Source organism: Nannospalax galili, unplaced genomic scaffold (genome assembly GCF_000622305.1).
Source record: "Nannospalax galili isolate Female #2095 unplaced genomic scaffold, S.galili_v1.0 scaffold2257, whole genome shotgun sequence".
In the NCBI taxonomy this organism is placed as follows: Eukaryota; Metazoa; Chordata; class Mammalia; order Rodentia; family Spalacidae; genus Nannospalax; species Nannospalax galili.
This window is the reverse complement of record NW_008339431.1, coordinates 1-19,357: the sequence shown is the minus strand read 5'-3', so window position 1 is coordinate 19,357 and position 19,357 is coordinate 1. Positions and strand designations below refer to the sequence as shown.

The following is a 19,357-nucleotide window of genomic DNA, read 5'->3' as shown; positions in this document are numbered from 1 at the left end:
AGGTGTCAGCACCCCAGACCCGGTCTCTGGATCCACGGTCTCCCCTAATTTATCAGAGGTCTCTCCCATCACATCTCGCCTTCCCCCCGAAAGGGACTCCCAGTCCTGCCCCTCCTGGGGGGTAATAGGTTCCTGCAGCCTCCCGGGAGGGGCAGGGAGGAGGCGGGGCGGCTGCCCTGGTATAAGGGACCGACGCGCTGTTTGGCGATCAGCCAGCCCACCATGCGCGCCCACCGCCTCCAGCTCCTTCTCCTGCACGCCTGGTGGACCCTGCTCCAGCCGCGCGCCGGGATAGTGGACACCTTGCCTCTGTGGACGCGGGGGCAGCCCTCGTCGCCGTCCCCTCTGGCGTACATGCTAAGTCTCTACCGAGACCCGCTGCCCCGGGCCGACATCATCCGCAGCCTGCAGGCACAAGGTAGGCTGCGCCGCATGCACCCTAGGGCGCTCCAGGCCCGGGAAGTGTGCACGGCTGCGGCGGGGACTGGGGGCCCAGGGCTGCCCAGGGTCTGGCCCTGACGGTGTTTCCCCGACCGCGGGCTCAGGGCGCAGGGCTGGAGGGAAACCCAGTGTCCAGGGGCCACCGCCTCTCAGGCCCTGGTTTGGATGGCAGATGCCACTGAGCATGTCAGAGACTCAGTTTCCCATCTGTTAGGGATCACAAGAGGGAACTAGGTGACAACCCACCAGAAAAGTTCTGCACCGACCAAATCGGGCCCATAATACGACAGGTCGTTGACTGATTTGCCCAATTTCTTTTCGCCAGTGAGCGTAAACTTGTCGGGCTGTTCGAACTGGGAGTCTTAGGCAGTAACAAGCAACATCAGGAATTAGTGTTGCAAGATCCGAAATCGGGGACCCGGGGACCCCAAGTCCAGAATTCAGGCAGCTCTCAGTGCCTGCAGCCGGGCTGGGGAGGTGTCAGGTGTCACAGGACCCTAGGTCTGGACCAGAGTGTGGGTCGTGGGCTCAGTGACCTGACGCCACGGACCCGGAAGGCAGGTGTTTGGGAGAGGCAGTCCGCACTCAGGACCCCTTACCTGGCACAATCCACATCCCGCCCCTGGGCAGCTCTGCCTGCCCCAGCCTCGGTCCTGCCGGGCCAGACAGCCCTCCGCGGGACCAGGGTGTAATCCACATCTGCTAATCCGGTCTGACCCGCTGCCCGCCCTCGCGATTTAGAGGCGGAGCTCCTAGACCCTCTAGGTCTAGGGTGAGACTGCCTGTGACCCTCTCTGCAAGGGTCATCTGGGGCCTAACCAGACTGACGGAGGACACCCTGGAGGGCGAATCAATGGAAAATTAGTTGGTGGAGTGCCCTGCCCATGCTCGGGAAAGACACACCTTTCCAGTTCCCTTTCCTTCTAGAAAGTTCTTGAAGGTTTATGCAGTCATGCGACTGTCTGGGATTCTGGAAAAGTGGGCTCCGGGTTTGCATTCTGTGCCTTGCTTGTTTTCTTGGCTCTTTAGTTTCCACCTGTGCTAATGGCAGTCCGGGATTGGGGGCTAGTTTAGGGAGACAGAGCTTTGCATGTGGGAAACAGGGTGGCAGTGACTCTGTGACTTTCCACTGCCTTTTAAGTGGAGCCTCTTGCCTCCCTGGTTGAAAGGAGGGAAAAGCAAATCACCTGAGCTGCAACTGTTTCCTTCCGAATTATAGGTGGTTCTGGCCAAATCCACATTCAGTACATGAGTGGGTTTCAAGGTATGTGGGAACCCTGTCCTCAAGCCTACTCCATTCAAATTTACGGTATTAGTTAGATAAAGTTTTTTTTTTGTTTGTTTGTTTGTTTTTTTTTTCAAGGAGGGGGCATCTGAAGTCAGTGACTATAATAAAAATAAAACAAAAAAATTAAGGACTCTTGTTCTAAAGAGAGCAAGAGTTAGATCTGGGTACCTTAATCAAAGCATACCATCTCCCTTCTACAAAGAGGGCAACTGAAGCCCAGAGAGGAAAAGCCTGATGAATGTCAGACAGCATATGGCAGAACTGAACCATCACAGGTGGACTCTGAGGCCTCTGCTCTGAACAATGAAGCAGGAGCACAGTCCACCTGCCTCTGAAAGATGGTGTGCAAGCACTGGGGATAAAATAGCTTCAGATCACACACGGTGCTGATACAGGGGCCCAGGAGCAGCTAGAGTATCCCACCTAACCCCTATCCTAGACTGACCTAGGCCCATTATTCCCTCCTGGAAGTGGAAAGGCAGCTGAAAGAAGCAGGCACTGGGAATTGTCTAGAAAAATTCACCCTTTCTCAAAGAGACAGTTAAAAACTAAGGGCCATACTAGACCTTCGAATGCCACTGCTGCCTCCAAGACTAGTCAACAAGCCAATCACAGACTCCTAGTTTTTATTTTTAATAAATAGCCCCAGGTTTTCTTTTAGCAATAAATCATTAAGGGTCAGGAATGTGGCTTAGTTGGTAGCACTTACCTAACATGCACAAAGCCCTGGGTTCAATACTCAGCACCACCTAAACCAGGCTTGGTGACTTGTGCCTGTAAATGGCTTTGGGAGAAAGAGGCAAGAGGATAAATAAAGGGTTCAAAGCCGTCTTCAGCTACATGGTGCGCTTGAGGCCAGCTTGGGCTACATAAGACCCTGTCTTAAAAAACACAAATTTATTAAAAGAAGGGCTAGAGAGATGGCTCAGCTCTTAAAAGCATGTATTGCCCTTCTAGAAGGCCTGAGTTCAATTCCTAGCATCCATCAGGAGCCTAAAAACCACCTGTAATTCCAGCTCCAGGGGATCTGATGCCTTTGCCCTCTGTGGACTCCAGTATTAGTGTGCATGTATATACACACACATCATTAAAAATAAAATTTTAATTATTTAATTAGGTAAATTTTAATCTCTTTATTCCCCCTGGTTCCTTGCACACATTATTATTGTGCTGTCTTGTTTTTTGAGACAGGGTCTTATGTAGCTCACCCTGGCCTTGAATTTCAGGTGCATATACCTGAGGCTGGCCTTAAACTGCTGTTCCGCCTGCCTCTACCTCTAACTAAAGTGCTGGGATTATAGGCATGTGCCACCACAGCTAGTTGTAATGCAGGACTTACTATTTTTTTTTGGGGGGGGGGCTTTTTGAGACAGGGTCTCCCTGTAGCCCCAGCTGTCCTGGAACTCATATGTAGACCAGGCTGACCTTGAACTCACAGAGATCCAACTACCTCTGCCTCCTGAGTGCTGGGATTAAAGGCATGTGCCACCATGACCTGCAGGCTTGCAAAGAGTGGAAGATCGCATTTCTTTCTTTTGTTGGCAGCACAGTGGTTCATACATTCTGTAGCCCAGGCTGGACCCAAACCTATGGCTACCTGAGTGCCAGTATTACAAGCATGAGTCACCATGCCTTCTAGATCCACGAATATATGCCAGTTCTAGTCTCAGACATCAGGCAAAATTAGTCCAGGACTTGGGGCTGGAGAGCCAGCTCAGCAGTTAAGAGCACTGGCTGCTCTTGCAGAGGACCCAGGCTCAGTTCCCAGGACCCATATGGTGACTATTGACCATCTGTAACTCCAGTTCCAGTGGAACGGACACCCTCTTCTGGCCTCTATAGGCACTGCATGACACAGGTGCACTTATATACATCCAGGAGAAACACTCATACACATGAAAAAAAAAAAAAAAATAGAACAGGACTCAAGTAAATGGAATATATTGTTACCCCAGTCTGTCTCAGCCAGTGTGGGCTGCATTAGCTGGCACAGGGGTGTGTGTCTACCCTAGGTGTATGAAGGACCTGGGCCAAGGAGGTGAGGGAAGCATCCTGCAGGTAGACCAGACATACTGTGGAAAACCAAGGGCCCCCAAAGTCATGCCCATAATGCCTTTAGAAATCTCTTTGTAAAGTGATGAAAACTGAAGCTTCTGCCTCCCTCTGTAAGAAGAGGTTGGGAGAGGGTGGCCGGCCAGCCCTTGGTGATAGCCCCTGCCTCCATGACAGCTCTCTGGTTACAGAGATAGTACATCCACCCTGTGTGTCTGCGAAACAGGTGTCTTGCCCACTAAGAAAACAGAGCTTGAAAAGGTGGCTTGCTCCTCACAAATAGAAGCCCAGAGTCTAGGTTGGAAGGCCCAGGCTTAGCCTTAGGCTGTTGGATGACGTTTTGCTCGCTGGCTGCCCAGGGTATCTAAGAAGGGGATGGCTAGGATGTACAGGGACTTGGGTTTCAGGCTTTGCAGTCAGGCAGTTCCTGGCTCTTGTCAATCCTACCCCCAACCCCAACCCTAAGAATCTAGCCCAGTTTGGCCTTGAACTTCTTTTGTAGCTGAGGATAACCTTGAACTTTTGATTCTCCTGCTTCTAGCTCCTGAGTGTTGGGATTGCAGGCTTGTTCCACCATGCCCAGTTCATGCTGTGCTGGAGATCAAACCCCCAAGGCTTTGTACATTCTAGACAAGCATTCTACCAACTGAGGTGTGCTGTATATTCCTAGCCCTCTTGCTATTTTTCAAGATAGAGACTTTCACAAGCCCCTTTTACCTTTCTGAGGCCTCCATTTTCCTTCATCTATCTAAAAATGGACTATATCAGGCTAGAGAGTTGGCTCAGTGGTTAAGAGCACTGGCTGCTCTTGCAGAGGGCCTGGGTTTGATTCCCAACAATGACATGGCAGCTAACAACCATCCATAACTCCAGTTCCAGGGGAATTTGATACCTACTCTTCTGACCTCCATGGGCACCGCACAACACGGGTGCACTTACATACATGACAGGCAATACACTCATACACATAAAATAAAAATAGTAAAATATTTTTAAAATGGACTATATCTGGACATGGTAGTTCTTAACTTGTAATCTTAGAACCTGAGAAGCTGAGATAAAAGGATGATCAAGGGTTCTAGGTCAGCCTGGATTAAATTGTGGGTTTCAGGTCTGGCTGAGTTGGTATGAAACCTTGTCTCAAAAAGCCAAAATAAATAGGGGCTGGAGAGATGGCTCAGCAGTTAAGAGCATTTGCTGTTCTTGCAAGGACGTGGGTTGGGTTCCCAGCACCCATATGGCAGCTCACAACTGTCTATAAAAGTGGACTCAATAACATAACATAATTTGATAACCAGCCAGTAGGGATGGGTGAAGGTGAGAGATAGTGACAGGTACCCTGCTAAGGTAGAGTTACAGGAGACTCCCTCTCATCCTGTTTCCTTCCTATGTTCTTCCCCCAGATGCAGAGGTGAATGGGCAGAACTGGACCTTTGCTTTTGACTTCTCCTTTCTGGATCAAGAGGAGGATCTGGCATGGGCTGAGCTCCGGCTTCAGCTGCCCAGCCCTGTGGACTTCCCCTCCGAGGGCCAACTTACCATTGAAATTTTCCACCAGGCAAAGCTGGACCCAGAGCAGGACCCAGCAGGTTGCTTGGAGCGCATTAGGATGGAACTGTTCACCATCACTCTCTCTCAGGTCACTTTTTCCTCAGGCAGCATGATCCTGGAGGTGACCAGGCCACTCTCCAAATGGCTAAAGGACCCCAGGGCACTGGAGGTGCAGATGTCCAATCTGGTTGGAGAGTGCTGGCATCAGTCCCCCACCCCGCCTGCCACTGTCACTAGTACCAATGTACTCCTCCTACTCTACTCCAATGTGCCCCAGGAGCAGAGGCAGCTGGGTGGCGCCACCTTGCTCTGGGAAGCTGAGAGCTCCTGGCGAGCTCAAGAGGGACAGCTGTCTGGGGAGAGGGGCCCATGGAGCAGAAGGCACCGTAGACATCACTTGCCAGACAGAAGCCAACTGTGTCGGAAGGTCAAGTTTCAGGTGGACTTCAACCTTATTGGATGGGGCTCCTGGATCATCTATCCCAAACAGTACAATGCCTATCGCTGCGAGGGCGAGTGTCCTAACCCTGTGGGTGAGGAGTTTCACCCCACCAACCACGCCTACATCCAGGTTCGATTTGGGGCATGGGGTGGGCTGCCAGAAAGGGGACAGGAAGTCATGGAGATGTACCATCATAGCACAGAGTCCTGTCCCACGGAGTTGCCTTGAGCACACTGCTTCTCTGGGACTTTCAGGTCTTTTTTTTTCTTGTGACAGGCTGGCCTCAAACACTTGCCTTTACTGCTCTAGCGCTGGGATTGCAGGCATACACTATCATACTCAGTTGCAAGGGACAGAACCCAGGGTCTGGTGTACACAAGGCAAGCACTCTACCATCTGAGTTGCATCCTCAGTTTTTCCTTGTCTTTTATAAAATTAGGTGGTGGGATAAAACAGAGGATCTCGGCTCCTCTCCAACCCTGTCCTGGGAAAGGAAGTTCAGAACTGGGTTTGGGTCAGACCATTCTGCCTTTGGCTCCTACTCCTTAGTTGTGGGACATTACGCTGCTTATTTTATTGGGCCTCAGTTTTTTTTGCACCTGTAAATTGGGAAGCCAGTGCCATATTTCACAGCAATGCTGTAGGGTTCATGAGACAATGCACTTGTAGTCTGTTCCATAGGTGTGAAATACTGTGTTACCCTTTTTTCAAGTTCAGATGAAAAGGGCTGGAGAAATGGCTAAATGGTTAAGAGCACTGATTGCTCTTGCAGAGAACTGGGGTTTGGTTCCCAACACATACATGGCAGCAACAACCATCTGTTACTCTAGTTCCTTCAGGATCTGATGCCCTCTTCTGGCCTCTGTAGGCACTGCATGCACATGGTGCACTTAAATATATTCAGAGAAAGCACAAAAGCACATAAAAATAAAACCATAACTACCATACTTCTGTATTGTAGTAGCCATGGTGTATGGGGAGCCAGGAGTTGACTACCCATGTTTCAGGAGCAGGTAAGGCCAGAGGCTACCACCAGGTACCTAAAGTCTGGAGGTGATGGAGGGAGAGACACAGGACTGGCAAGTTAGGAGAATGGAATAGAGAAAGCAGAGTCCAACATGATAGTCCTGATGTAAGACGAGGCCCTGTCCTCAAACACATGGGACCAGAGTATTTGCATTCTGCTCCATGAAACCACAGTGAGACTCTGGGGCCTGCAGTCTGCCCTCTGTGCCAAGCCTTGGGTGGGGTCAGGGCCCCAGGGGCAGGAGCACAAAGAGCTGAGCTCATGCAAGGGAGTCACTGTCAGGGCCAGAGCCTCAGAGGGCCTGTCACTAAGACACTTTTCTCACCACCTGGGGAACAGAGGGAGCCAGGAGGCCCATAGGGTCCCAATTATCCATTCCACTTTTAAAATTTATCTATCTATCTATCATCTATCTATCTATCTATCTATCTATCTATCTATCTATCTATCTATCATCTAACATCTATCTATCTATCTATGCTTTTTGAGACAGGGTCTCCCTGTAGCCCCAGCTGACCTGGCTGGCCTTGAACTCAGAGATTCTCCTGCCTCTGCCTCCCAAGTGCTGGGATAAAGGTGTGCACCATCACACCCAACTTACATTTATTTAGGGGGGTGTGTGTGTGTGTGAGTATGTGTGTTCCCACACATGCAGAGAGCAACTTGTATGAGTCAGGTCTCTTCCCACCATGTGGGTCCTGGGGATCAAACTCCAGTCATTCAGGTGGTCAGGTTTAGTGGTAGATGCATTTTACCCACTAAGCCATCTTACCAGCCTGGTGTGTACTTGTTAATATGGGCAGTGTATACATATGTGTGAGGGTGAGCATGCATGCATGTGTGTGTATGTGTAGAGTCTTGAAGTTGACATGAGATTTTCAGTCACCTTCCACTTTTATTTATTTTTATTTTATGTGTATGTGTGTATTGCCTGCATGTAGGTAAGTGCACCTGTGTTGTGCAATGCCTGTGGAGGACAGAAGAGGCTGTTGGATCCCCTGGAACTGGAGTTACGGACAGTTGTTAGCTGCCATGTGGGTGCTGGGATTCGAACCTGGATCTTCTGCAAGAACAGTCAGTGTTCTTAACTGCTGAGCCATCTCTCCAGCCCCCATCCATTTTTATTTTAAAATGTGTGTGTGTGTGTGTATGCCATGGCTTGTGTGTGGAAGTCAGAGGACACCTTGTAGGAGTCCTTCCATTGAGTAGGTCCTAGGGATTGAACTCGGATCAGCAGGGATGGAAGTGCTTTTACCTGCTGGGCCATCTTGCTGGCCAGTATCTTCTGAGACATGGTATCTCACTGTGCCTGAAGTTCACTAATTTGGCTGGCTGGCCAATGTGCTTCAGGTATCTTCCCCCTTCTCCAAAGCATTGGGGTTACAATGGACACTGCCTTGTCCAGCTTTTTACTATGGCATTGAGGATCCAGACAAGTTCTCGTTTGCCCAGTAGGCACTTTGGCAACTGAGGCATCTCCCTGGCTGTTCCCCTCTCCCCAGGTGGCATCTCATAAAGACCAGGCCCACCTTGAACACCTAGCTTCCTGTCTTTACCTCCTGAGTGCTGAGATTTCAGGCATGTACCATCACATTATTATGCAGTGCTGGGGGTTGAACTTAGGGCTTCTGTGTGTGCTAGGCAAGTACTCTACCAACTGACACACCCCAAACCCCTGCTCATTCATTTATAAAAACAACTTTCTTCTATTTTTTGTACCAGAAGTTGGTTTTCACTTTAATATTTTTACTTGCCAAATTTTTTCCATTTATTTAAAACTTTTTAATATTTTTTAACTTTATCTGTACGAATGTATTGCCTGCATGTATGTAAGTGTACTCATGTCCTGCAATGCCCCTGGAGGTCAGAAGAGGGAGCTGGATCCCCTAGAACTGAAGTTATGGACAGTTGTTAACCAAATGGGGTGCTGGGATTCGAATCTCAGTCCTCTGCAAGAGCAGTCAGTGCTCTTAACAGCTGAGCCATCTCTCCATCATTTACTCTTTAAAAATATATATATTTTATGTATATAAGTGTTTTGCCTGTATGTATGTAAGTGCACCACATGCATGGAGTCCAAAAGAGGGCATTGGATCCTGATGGACCTACAATTACAGACCAATGTTAGCTACCATATGGGTGCTGGGAACTGCACTTTGGTCCTTTTCAAGTGCTCTTTACTGCAGAACTGATCCCTCCAGCCCTAACTTTTTTTTTTCAATGTGTATGAGTGTATTGCCTGCATGTATGTAAGTGCACCTGTGTTATGCAATGCCTGTGGAGGCCAGAAGGGGGTGTTGGGATCCCCTGGAACTGGAGTTACACACAGTTGTTAGCCACCATGTGGGCCCTGGGATTCAAACCCTGGTCCTCTGCAAGAACAGTCAATGCTCTTAACAGCTGGGCCATCTCTCCAGCCCTTTTTTTCACTTTTTTTTTCTCTTATTAATAACAAAAATAAATACTTTATTTCAAAGCAAGCATTTTATAACTTTGCACAAAAGGGAGAGAATATTACATTGTATTGTATAATTATTTACCGCTCCAAAAAGTCAGTTGAGACTATCTACTAAATATATAAAAAACATTAACCTTTTAATGTGATCAACCAATAAAATGCAAGTTATGTAGACCTGCAATTTGTACATTTCCTTCCCTCCGAATATAAACTTTTAGCTGTCTTTTCTTTTTTTAAAAATTCTTTGACAATTTCACAAGGGCATATAGTGAATTTTGGTCCTTTTCACTCCCATTGACTTCTCTCATTCCCCTCCCTCTTCTACAGAATCCTTTCCTCTTAATTCTCTCTCCTATTTTCCTGTCTTTGTGTGTGTGACTCACTGAGTTTTTAGAGTTGTTTATATGAACACAGGTGGGAGGTTATTACTGGATCATAAGCAATGTATTAGGGACTACACCAGTGAGGAAATGCCACCTCTTTTCCCAGCAATCACTAAAAGCCAACAAACCCTCTGGGAGGAATGGGACCTCATGGGCTCCTTCTGGCTATGAACCTGCTGTTTGTCAAAAGCACAGTAAACTCTTCATAGTGTTTTCTGTTTTGGAGAACTAGATATTTGGGACACCATTTCATTCAAGTTTAACTTCAAAAGAAGATATTTGGCATATCTTAGAAAATAGCTTTCTTCCCATTTTTCTTTCCTAAGGGCCTTTTATTCTCAGTTCTGAGTCTCCAGAAATTTCTGCCTTCTCCCTTCTCTTCTGACTTTCCCCCATTTCTATCCTCACCCATACCTCACCTGATCAATCAGAAAAGCACTTCCACAGGGACTCACTGTCCATTAATGTGCATGTTCACATGCCTGTCTGCTCACTCTGAGGCCTGTCTGTAGCAAGTGTGCTTTATCAGTGTGTCTCTATGCATTTGTAGAGTTTTTTCCACTTTTTAACTCTTGCCTCAGTGATGTAAACTGACAGTTCACCTCTCTTTCACAGAGCCTGCTGAAACGCTACCAGCCCCATAGGGTCCCTTCCACTTGCTGTGCACCAGTGAAGACCAAACCGCTGAGCATGCTCTATGTGGACAATGGTAGAGTGCTTCTGGAGCATCACAAGGACATGATTGTGGAGGAGTGTGGGTGTCTCTGACAGACCCAGGGGGAAATGCCGGATCAGCCTGCACTCCAGAAAGCTGGGAAGGTCCTGGAAGACCCCATAGTGTCTATCCAGGGAGAAGTGGTTCTGCTGGTCAGGGCCCATGAAGAAGGGCTCTGCCCCTGTGCATGCAGGGCTCTTGGAGTCTGCCTGAGCCACAGGCCACTGCAGGGAGGAGAGACAGGGAAGCCGTGCAGGGGCTTCCTAAGTTCCCTTTCTGAAAAAGATGGTGGCCAGCAACTGTGCAAACACAAGAGCTCTTTCCTGGATTTGAAAAAAAAAAAACAAAACAACAAACCTTTGAACCCCGTGAAACTGCAAAAGTTGGGGCATATGTGCATTCATTTTGGAGGCCAGTTCTAACTTTCCTGTATTCTCAAAAGTGGTCTGCGACCCACTGCCCCTCCCTGAGGATTAGGATAATTTTATTAGGTTCAAACTAGTCTTTTGGCTTTCCCTGCCTGAAGCTGGGCTAGGGAGCCCCACAGCTTTCTGGCTCGTTGGCAGCAATGTGTTGACCATTCAGGGGATCCCTGTCATAGTCTCTGCTAATGAGTTGCATAAACAATAGAGCCATTGTCTGGTTTTCCTGAACCAGCTGGTGCCTTTGAACAGAGAGGTGGGAACTGGTTCAAGAGGACTGGTCATGTTGGGCTATAGGAGGCAGAGCCCTCAGATGTCCCTGGGTCTATCTGCCTGGCAGACACAACCAGTCTATTAAAAGTTATTGACAATTCAGTCTCTCAATGTGTGTTGTTATTGGGGTCCTAAGGTTCCTATCCAGCAGGGGTCAAACCTTACCCTGAGTGTCAGGGACTGGGGGAGGGGGGTTGTTTCAGCTCTGCAGAGGCTGTTGTGAGCTATGGTGAATATCCACTGTCCAACCTCATAAAATGCAAGGTGGCAGAGCCTGATACATTGACAGAAGTGTCTGTTAGGGCATTAGAATGTACCTTAGGAGCTGGCACTTGCTTAACATGTGTGGGGTTGTGGGTTCAACTCCTAGCATGAAAGGAATCATGAACTGTCAACCACATTGCCCTCCTAAGCCTTACAAGGCCTGCTAAGCTCTGTATCAGTTCCTTTGTTCTTCCTGGTTCTAAGGGGCTTAACTTCTAATTCCACATGGCTCACTGAAGAAGGAAGTCCAGCTTCCCATAGAAAGTTCTACCACCGGGGCTGGAGAGAGAGTGCACGCAGCGGTTAAGAACACTGTTCTTGCAGAAGACCTGGGTTCAAAATCCCAGCACCCACATGGCAGCTAACAACTGCCCATAACTCCAGTTCCAGGGGATCCAACAGTCTCTTTTGTCCTCTGCGGGCATTGCACAATGGGTGCACTCACCTACATTCAGGCAATACATGCATACACATAAAATAAAAATAGTAAATAAAAAAAATCTTTTTTTTGGTCTCTTTGAGATAGGGTCTCCCTGTTGCCCCAGCTGTCCTGGAACTATGTAGACCAGGCTGGCCTTGAACTCACAGAGATCTGCCTGCCTCTGCCTCCCAAGTGCTGGGATCAAAGGTGTCTGCCACCATGCCCGGCTAATAAAATACTTCTAAAAAAAAAAGGAAGTTCTACCCCCAAAACATCTGAGTACACATTCACCCTGTGGATGAAAACACAAGTTGTCTGCCAATGCTGAAGCAGGGGTCTGTTTGTTCGTTTGGCAGGGTGAGAGCTACTTTAAGGAACATGCAAGCTCACTGCTAACTTCCCTTACCCTTACTTCCCAGGAAGCTCATCTACCTGTGCTTTAACCCTGGACCCAACCCAGGCAGGTGGGAGTCCTGCAGTTGGGGGTGACTTGGCTATAGTTTATTTTGAGTCTAGTTTGAGTCAAGAGAGTGAGCCTGGCCCAGGCAGGGGCTGGATTGGCTACAGCATGGCCTGAGAAACCCAAAGGCCTGTGGCTTAGCAGCAGACCTGGGCTCCAGTTTGTTTCCTGCAGAAGAAATGACCTGCCCAGGGCTGAGCACAGTTAAGTCACCACAGGATTCTGCATTGGGTTTTGCATCAGGAACTCATTCTCTATAGCCCAGGCTGGCCTCAAGCCCAAGGTATTTTTGCTCGTCTTTCAAGGGCTGGGATTACAGGCCCTGCACCACCAGGCCAATTATTTTACTTTTGAGAACAGCCTTATGAGGCCAGCTGGTCTCATCCCCTATCCTGAATACCACCCCAGAGAGACCTCATGGCTAGTCACAGCAGAGCTAGGTGCCCCAGATAACTGTTCTTAGGTATCTAGCTAATCTAATTTAGGATCAAGGCCTTGAACTTTGGAGCTACACATTCAGGCCCTAACCCCACTACAGACCTCAAGGAGGGAAAGGTCCTATCCCAGGACTTTAGAAAGCAGGTGCCTGCAGTTCTTGGAGCCAGAAGGGGCAGAGGGGGCGAAAGGTCAAGCTATTTGCAGCTGTAGCTCCAGCTCCAGCTTGTGGGAGTATTTAAAATTGGCTGCTCTGAGAACGTGGGACAAACCTCCTTGATGGCATGACATAAAGTGGATCAACTCCACCAGAGCATGCCACGCTGGCCACAAGATTAAGGTGTTGCCTGGCCAGATTATCTGGGTACCAGTGCCTAACAGCTCCAGTTCTGCTCCATGGGCTGGCTGGAGGTCTTTTAAGTCTCAAAGGGCTGCCTATGAGAATTCTCCTGCCTGGATATGGGGTTTTACTACAAGTAATTTTGCTCTCAAGGTAAAGGTCAAGTATTCTCCAACTGCTGAGGAAGTCGGTGAGCATGTCAGGAGGCAGGAGCAGGAAATGAGGGGCTGGGCTGTAACCCTTCACATCACAAACCCAGTTTTATGGCCATCTTAAAAACTTACCATTTAGATAGGTCCACTGAAGGGGTGTACCCCAATTGCCTCACCCTGCATCCCTGTTCAACATGAAAGAAGCCAGAGCAGTCTGCATCCCAATTCCCTATTGGCAATTTGGATAACCTCTTCAGAGGATGGTGTGTAAGAACAGGATGTAGGAATTGGCTAGGCAGTTAGGGCAAAAAGACCCTGAAGAAAAGTAGCCAGTCTAAAAGTCATTTTTTAATGTTTTAAAACTGAATATGTTCTCTAATCTGTTCCAAAGGTCAAAAATGTCAAAAGTATTTGGGAACTTTTATCTAATCCCTAAAAGATTTTAATAACCTCTTCAGAGGGGGGAATGTTAGAGTAGCAAAAAGCCCCACTAAAAAAAAGAGTACATGAAGTTATCAGAAAAAAGTGATAGGGAATATGGGAGGATTTGGAGGGGAGGGAGTGGGCATGGATTTGATCAAAACACCTTATATGCACGCATGAAATTATATTTTTTTAAGTTAAAAAAAACAATAAAACTTAGCAGGAAGATTCCATCCCTCCTCCTTCAAGGCAGAGCACATGCGCAGGAAAAGCTTTTCAAGTTATCTGGACTGTCTCCCTCAGCTCTTTCAGTCCCAAAGGGCCACACCTAGCTGAGGCAGTTCACTGCTCTAGCCCGCTATTGGCTCAAACTGAGTTTGAGTTTTTTTGTGTTTTTTAAAAAGAGTCACTGTAGCCCAGGCTGTTCTGGAACTCACAGGAATCCTCCTGCCTCAGCCTGGTTGAGCTCTTGTAACCAGCATCAGATGCTCCTGACCTTACCCAAGTCCCACAACCATCCAGAAAGTGGTTTCTAAGAATTCAGCTGGAGGCAGCACAGCTCCGGAATGGAGGGGCTGGGGATGAAGCTGCCCCTCCAAGGCCCAGCCCTAAACCTCTACACTCCTGACCTGAAGACAGTAGGCCTCATCGTTCCTGTGGGCCTGTCGAGCTATTAACACAGGAAAAGGCAGAGTTCTTGCACTCAACACATTACTTGAGACTGGCTACATTAGTAATAGCACTGAAGGCCGGCTCATGCAACACACAGGCCAGGACACCTCTTTCAGAGCAGGGAAAGGCTGTGTGTGTGGGTTTCAAGACTGGTACTCACTGAGGGGCTTCCTTCAATCCCAGGAAAGGGTCAGGCCTAGCACTGACAGGACTAGAGTGACAAAGTGCTCAACAGTGTTGACACACAAAGCAGCCAACGTGTGTGTGTGTGTGACCCAGGCCAGGGGTGTGTATGTGTGTAACCCAGGCCAGCCTGCAACTTGTAATACTCTTCCTGCTTTAGCCTTCTGGGTACTGGGATTATAGGAATCAACCACTATGTACAGCATCTGAATTTTGTTTTGTTTTGGTTTTTTTGGTCTTTTTTTTTTTTGAGACAGGGTCTCCCCAGTAGCCCCACCTGGCCTGGAACTCACTATGTAGACCAGGCTGGCCTTGAACTCACAGAGATCCGCTTGCCTCTGCCTCCCAGTGCTGGGATTAAATGCGTACGCCACCACGCCCTACAGCATTTGAATTAAAACAAAACAAAAAACCAAGTTGGGGTGGCTCAGAGGCAAAGCGCCTTTAGCATGGGTAAAGCCTGGGGTTCAATGCCCAGCACAAAACAACACCAAGTTGATATTCAATGTCTTTATTGAACTGTAACAGCAACCACTGGTGAGAATTTCATTGTTTCCCTAGTTCCAAACACCTGTGGTTTGGAAGGACAGTTAAAAAACAAATTGGTCGTGGAATCACATAGGACGGCCATAGGACTTGTGGAGCTTCAACTGTCCACTGCTGATGGTGAATAGAAAGGAGACTGAGGGGACAGCATACTGGGGGACATTGGAGGTCGGAGAAAGTGCTGGTAACCTCCATCTTTCTGTTGCACATGGCTAGTATTGCAGTAGACACAGAAGGGCATCTCATAGAGAACACACATGGACACCAGAGGAAGAGAGTCCTTGGGGCTCTTCAAGTCGCCTTTAAGATTTACGCTGGGGCTGCAGAGGGTGCCCTTGCCCAGGTGAGTGAGGTGAGGCAAAGGCACTGGTGAGTGATTCAGTGACCTGATGTAATCCCCACAGCCTGCCTCCTGCTGGTTTCTCCCTACTGTCCTGCTCTCTGGTAATGATTTCCCTTGGCCTGGCATTTTTTTGAAAGACTAAAATGGATAGAAAAGGGGTGTGGAAACAAGAATGGACATTCTGTGCTGGGTTCACAGTATTCTCTGTCTACAGTGTCCAGGAATTTTGGGTTGAATTGGTTTTAAGCATTGGCACAAGTTCCTTTTGGGACTATCAACATGGTAAAGCAACCAAGCGTCACAGCATTTCTTAGCCCGAGTCCCAACTCAGAAAGGAGCACAGGGAGTTTCCATGCTCTGGGAAATGTGTTCAGCTCAGTAATTTTTTCCACTGGGCATTCATGGTGTGCAGTGTGGTCCACCATGGCTGCAGGAAGAGCTGAAAGAGCAGAGAGAAACTACAAACCACCTGAAGACTGAATCTAAGCACTTCCAAAGGGCAGTTTCTAGGACTGGCCTAAAGAAAAGCTGCTGTTCCAGTTCCGACAGACAAGGTGTCATGCATGGTTAGCTGGAGAAAATGAGGACCTGTCAGTCATCCTTACTGTCTTCAGTCAGATGTCTCTGTGAGCTAGCCTCAGCAAAGTCCAGCACTAATATGAAATCCATCATCAGAGCAGAAGTGTGCCTGAACCACAAGCATTTGAAGGATTGTGACCTGCCTGCAGTGAGACCCAATTTCATCTGTCACTGAAAGCTGAGACATTAGGAGCTGGGAAGTAATCAAAGACAGCACCCACCTACAAAGAAACTGTTTCTTTACTACAAATACCACCTTCCCAAGGTCAGTGATTGGGTTTCGCAGATGAAAAGACAGCTGCTGTGTTCATGGAGTCCAGAAAACACACCAAATACAGACCTACTACCAGACAGATGAAGACACTGGCACCTCCCCTCCAGAGGGAGCACAAATGACTGAGGCCCCTGCCACAACCAGCTGGCATCCAAGACCAGGAGATGGGGAGGCGGTGGGTCCCTGACTCAGTGGCACTCTACACAGGATGGCTGCAGGGGAGACCTGTGGTGAAACCCACCAACTCAGCTGTATCGGCCAGACATGAATGTGGGGCTTTACTGTTTGAACTGTGAAGGCGTGAGGATTCTAAGGAGACAAAAGACAGAAATACACTCCTTAAACTAGGAGCAAACTCAAAATTCATGGGCACTTTAAAAGCCTCAGCAAGCATCTCACAAGTTCATGCTAAAGCAAGTCTGGCAATGGAAAACAAAACATATCCAATCGCTTAAGATGGTGAGAATGGGTACCAGAAACAGTGGCCATTCCTTGAGAGCTTTATGGGGCTGGTCCACCACCTATGAGGAAAACAGGCTGGTTCTTTTTGAGAGCACACTTCCATCAAGACGCTCAGGAGGTAACAGGCTAATAGGCATGCTGCATGGATCCCTACAATCAAGTGCAGACAAGGCATCTGCATTCCCAGATGCCCTTGGGCTTAGGGAGAAGCTGCTGCTGGGGTGGGAAACCCCCATCAATGTGCTGACTTGAGTGGACACCTGGCTTCCTGATGCCATCATCCACCTCACCCTTTCTTTTCTGCAGCTCACAAGTCTAACATCTGACAGCTCCCTCCACTTGCCAAGCCCCCTCCAGGTGGGATAGCCTGAGTGGCTCCACCAGAAGGCCCCAATTTCTTGACTTTGTCAATTCTTAGCTCAAGAAAACAAGTGGTAGGTCATGCTTAAAGATATGAGTCATTAACGCTGGGAGTGGTGGCACACGCCTTTAATCCCATCACTTGGGAGGCAGAGGCAGGTGGATCTCTGTGAGTTCAAGGCCAGCCTGGTCTACATAATGAGTTCCAGGACAGCTGGAGCTACAGGGAGACCCTGTCTCAAAAAGACCAAAAGAAAAAAAAAAATACCGACTCAAAGGCTCGAAAAATTGAGCATTATTGCATAGGTAACACCTATTGCATAGGGTATTAACAGTTCTGGGAATATTTGTTTCCTGCCACCTCTTATAAAATCATCAGGTAGCTTTGGGGAAGAGGAAGTCTTTGTTCTATCCCAGTTTGGTTACACGTAGAGGTCTGTTCTGGCAGCAATATGCACCCGGCTACCACTTTGATTATCCCCACCTCCCTGCTGACCTGGTTTCCTCCTGTATTGGGGTGTGGTATGTTAAAGGCACTGCAATCTTCTTAACCTGTCACCTTCTCTAGGATTAGTCTTTCAGAGTGAAGCCCAATACTATGGTTTGATGCCCTACAGAGCAACCCATGTGGGCCAAGGTATCCCACCAAAAGCCATGTGAGGAAAGTGTAGAAGTGGATTCTCCAGCTCCATGAGACCCCATGCTAAGCAGTCCCCAAATCCCTACCCAAGAGACTGACAGATCATGTTTGCTGCTAGAAGATATCAAATTTGGAGGCAATTTATTACACAGCAGTAGATAACTAAAACAGGCAGAAGGACAGGATTCTTGCCCAGAAAGCCCAATAGAAAGCAGCTTCCTTATCCTGTGCTCTGGAGAAGGCAGCACCTATTTCAACAGAGCATGAGGGCTGGGGACTTGGACAACCCTGCTACATGGAAGAAGAGCAATGCTGGTGCATGTCTCCTGCTGGGATCTGGAGAGGGCTTTCCTTATGAAGGCTGATTGTCTCCACGGGTACAGAAACAGAGTCCCCCCAAGAAGGGTAGTTACTTAAGAGGTTAAGAACTGTCTCAGGTTCTAACTGCCTGGCAATTAGGATGGTACATATTCATCTGGGGCTCTAGCTGTGAGAGACCTTATAAACATCCAGGTGAACCACCTACTGGACTCTGCTTGCTCAGAATATGGCTCAGTAAGGCATGGCACAAAGATGTCATCTGTTGGTTGGAAGTTTATCTGTGTCTTGTGCAATTACTTCACAATGCTGACTAATGGAGGTCAAGGTATGGGTAGTAGTGGTGGCCTTCAGCTAAGGCCTGCACCAAACAGTAAGGAGGTCCTGGCAGAGAGGATATGGGGCTGGAAGCACCAACAACATGCAAGTTACACTCCAAGGAATATTACAAATATGTCCTCTGAATAGGGGCGCATGCTGACTCCCCAAGATGGCAAGAAAGGGGAAACAGTATCTTGATCCTACTCAACTCTCACATCTCATTTCGGGTTGTGGGGTCAGGAGGAAGCCCCACTGCTGCAACAGCAGTACCACGAGGAAGCAGATGCTCTTCTGCCCACTGCTAGTTCCTAATTAGCTGCAGTCAGATCCACAGGTGTCACCACCAGTATATGAAGAATTGTGTGCCTTGCTCCGGAAGAGCCAAGCTCCAGGGTAGAGAGGTCCTGAACCAGCATCTTAGGCTAATAACAGCACAACTTAAGTTTCCCAAGACCACATGACATGAAATTGGAGTTTAATTAAAATCACAGCAGGGATACATTTGACAAACAAATAAACTCTTCTGATTATCAACTTTGAGACTCTGAGTGTCCCCAAATGCTGGAGCGATCCAGCTTATTCCTGAGACATCAACCACCACCAAGGGTTCACGCCCAGCTCTTCACATTGTGTAGCAGTAAAAAACCTAAGTTCTGCAGGCGTCCCTCCTCCTAAAATATATTCACAATAGGGTTCTTTCAGGGTTTAAAAGGAAAACCACTTTCTTTTCCAGCCAGGGGGGACTTGAGCTCTTACTAATAGAATTTAGGTAGGTACCCAATCCAACCAGAAGTTTCCAGGACACCAGTGGCTACCTGTCTTCCTCTGCAGAGATGGATGCACCAGCCTGTGATCCCTCTCCTGGGATCACTGCGAGCTGGTTCACAGTACCAGGAGAGAGGGATGGGAAGGAAGAGGAACCAGAGCAAAGGGTGAAGGGAAGGAGCAAAGCTTTCTCCAACAACTCACAGCAAGGCAGAGTGGTCTAGTTTCACAAACCACCTACTCCACACTCCAAAAAACTTGAGGGGCAGGAAAGAGCTCAGAATGAACTATAGGAGACAAAGGACAGCAACAACGGCAGACTGGCCTATGGATTTTTTTTTTTTTTT

At 48.2% G+C, this 19,357-nt stretch overlaps 1 protein-coding gene across 1 annotated transcript; it reads left to right on the top strand.

Annotated features, from left to right (window-relative positions):
- Positions 1 to 222: 222 nt before the first annotated feature.
- On the top strand, positions 223 to 10,410 carry Nodal (nodal growth differentiation factor). The gene is made up of 3 exons (XM_008833900.1): positions 223 to 418; positions 5,185 to 5,903; positions 10,258 to 10,410. Exons 1-3 carry the CDS (start codon positions 223 to 225, stop codon positions 10,408 to 10,410), a joined length of 1,068 nt encoding a protein of 355 aa, XP_008832122.1.
- Positions 10,411 to 19,357: the final 8,947 nt, after the last annotated feature.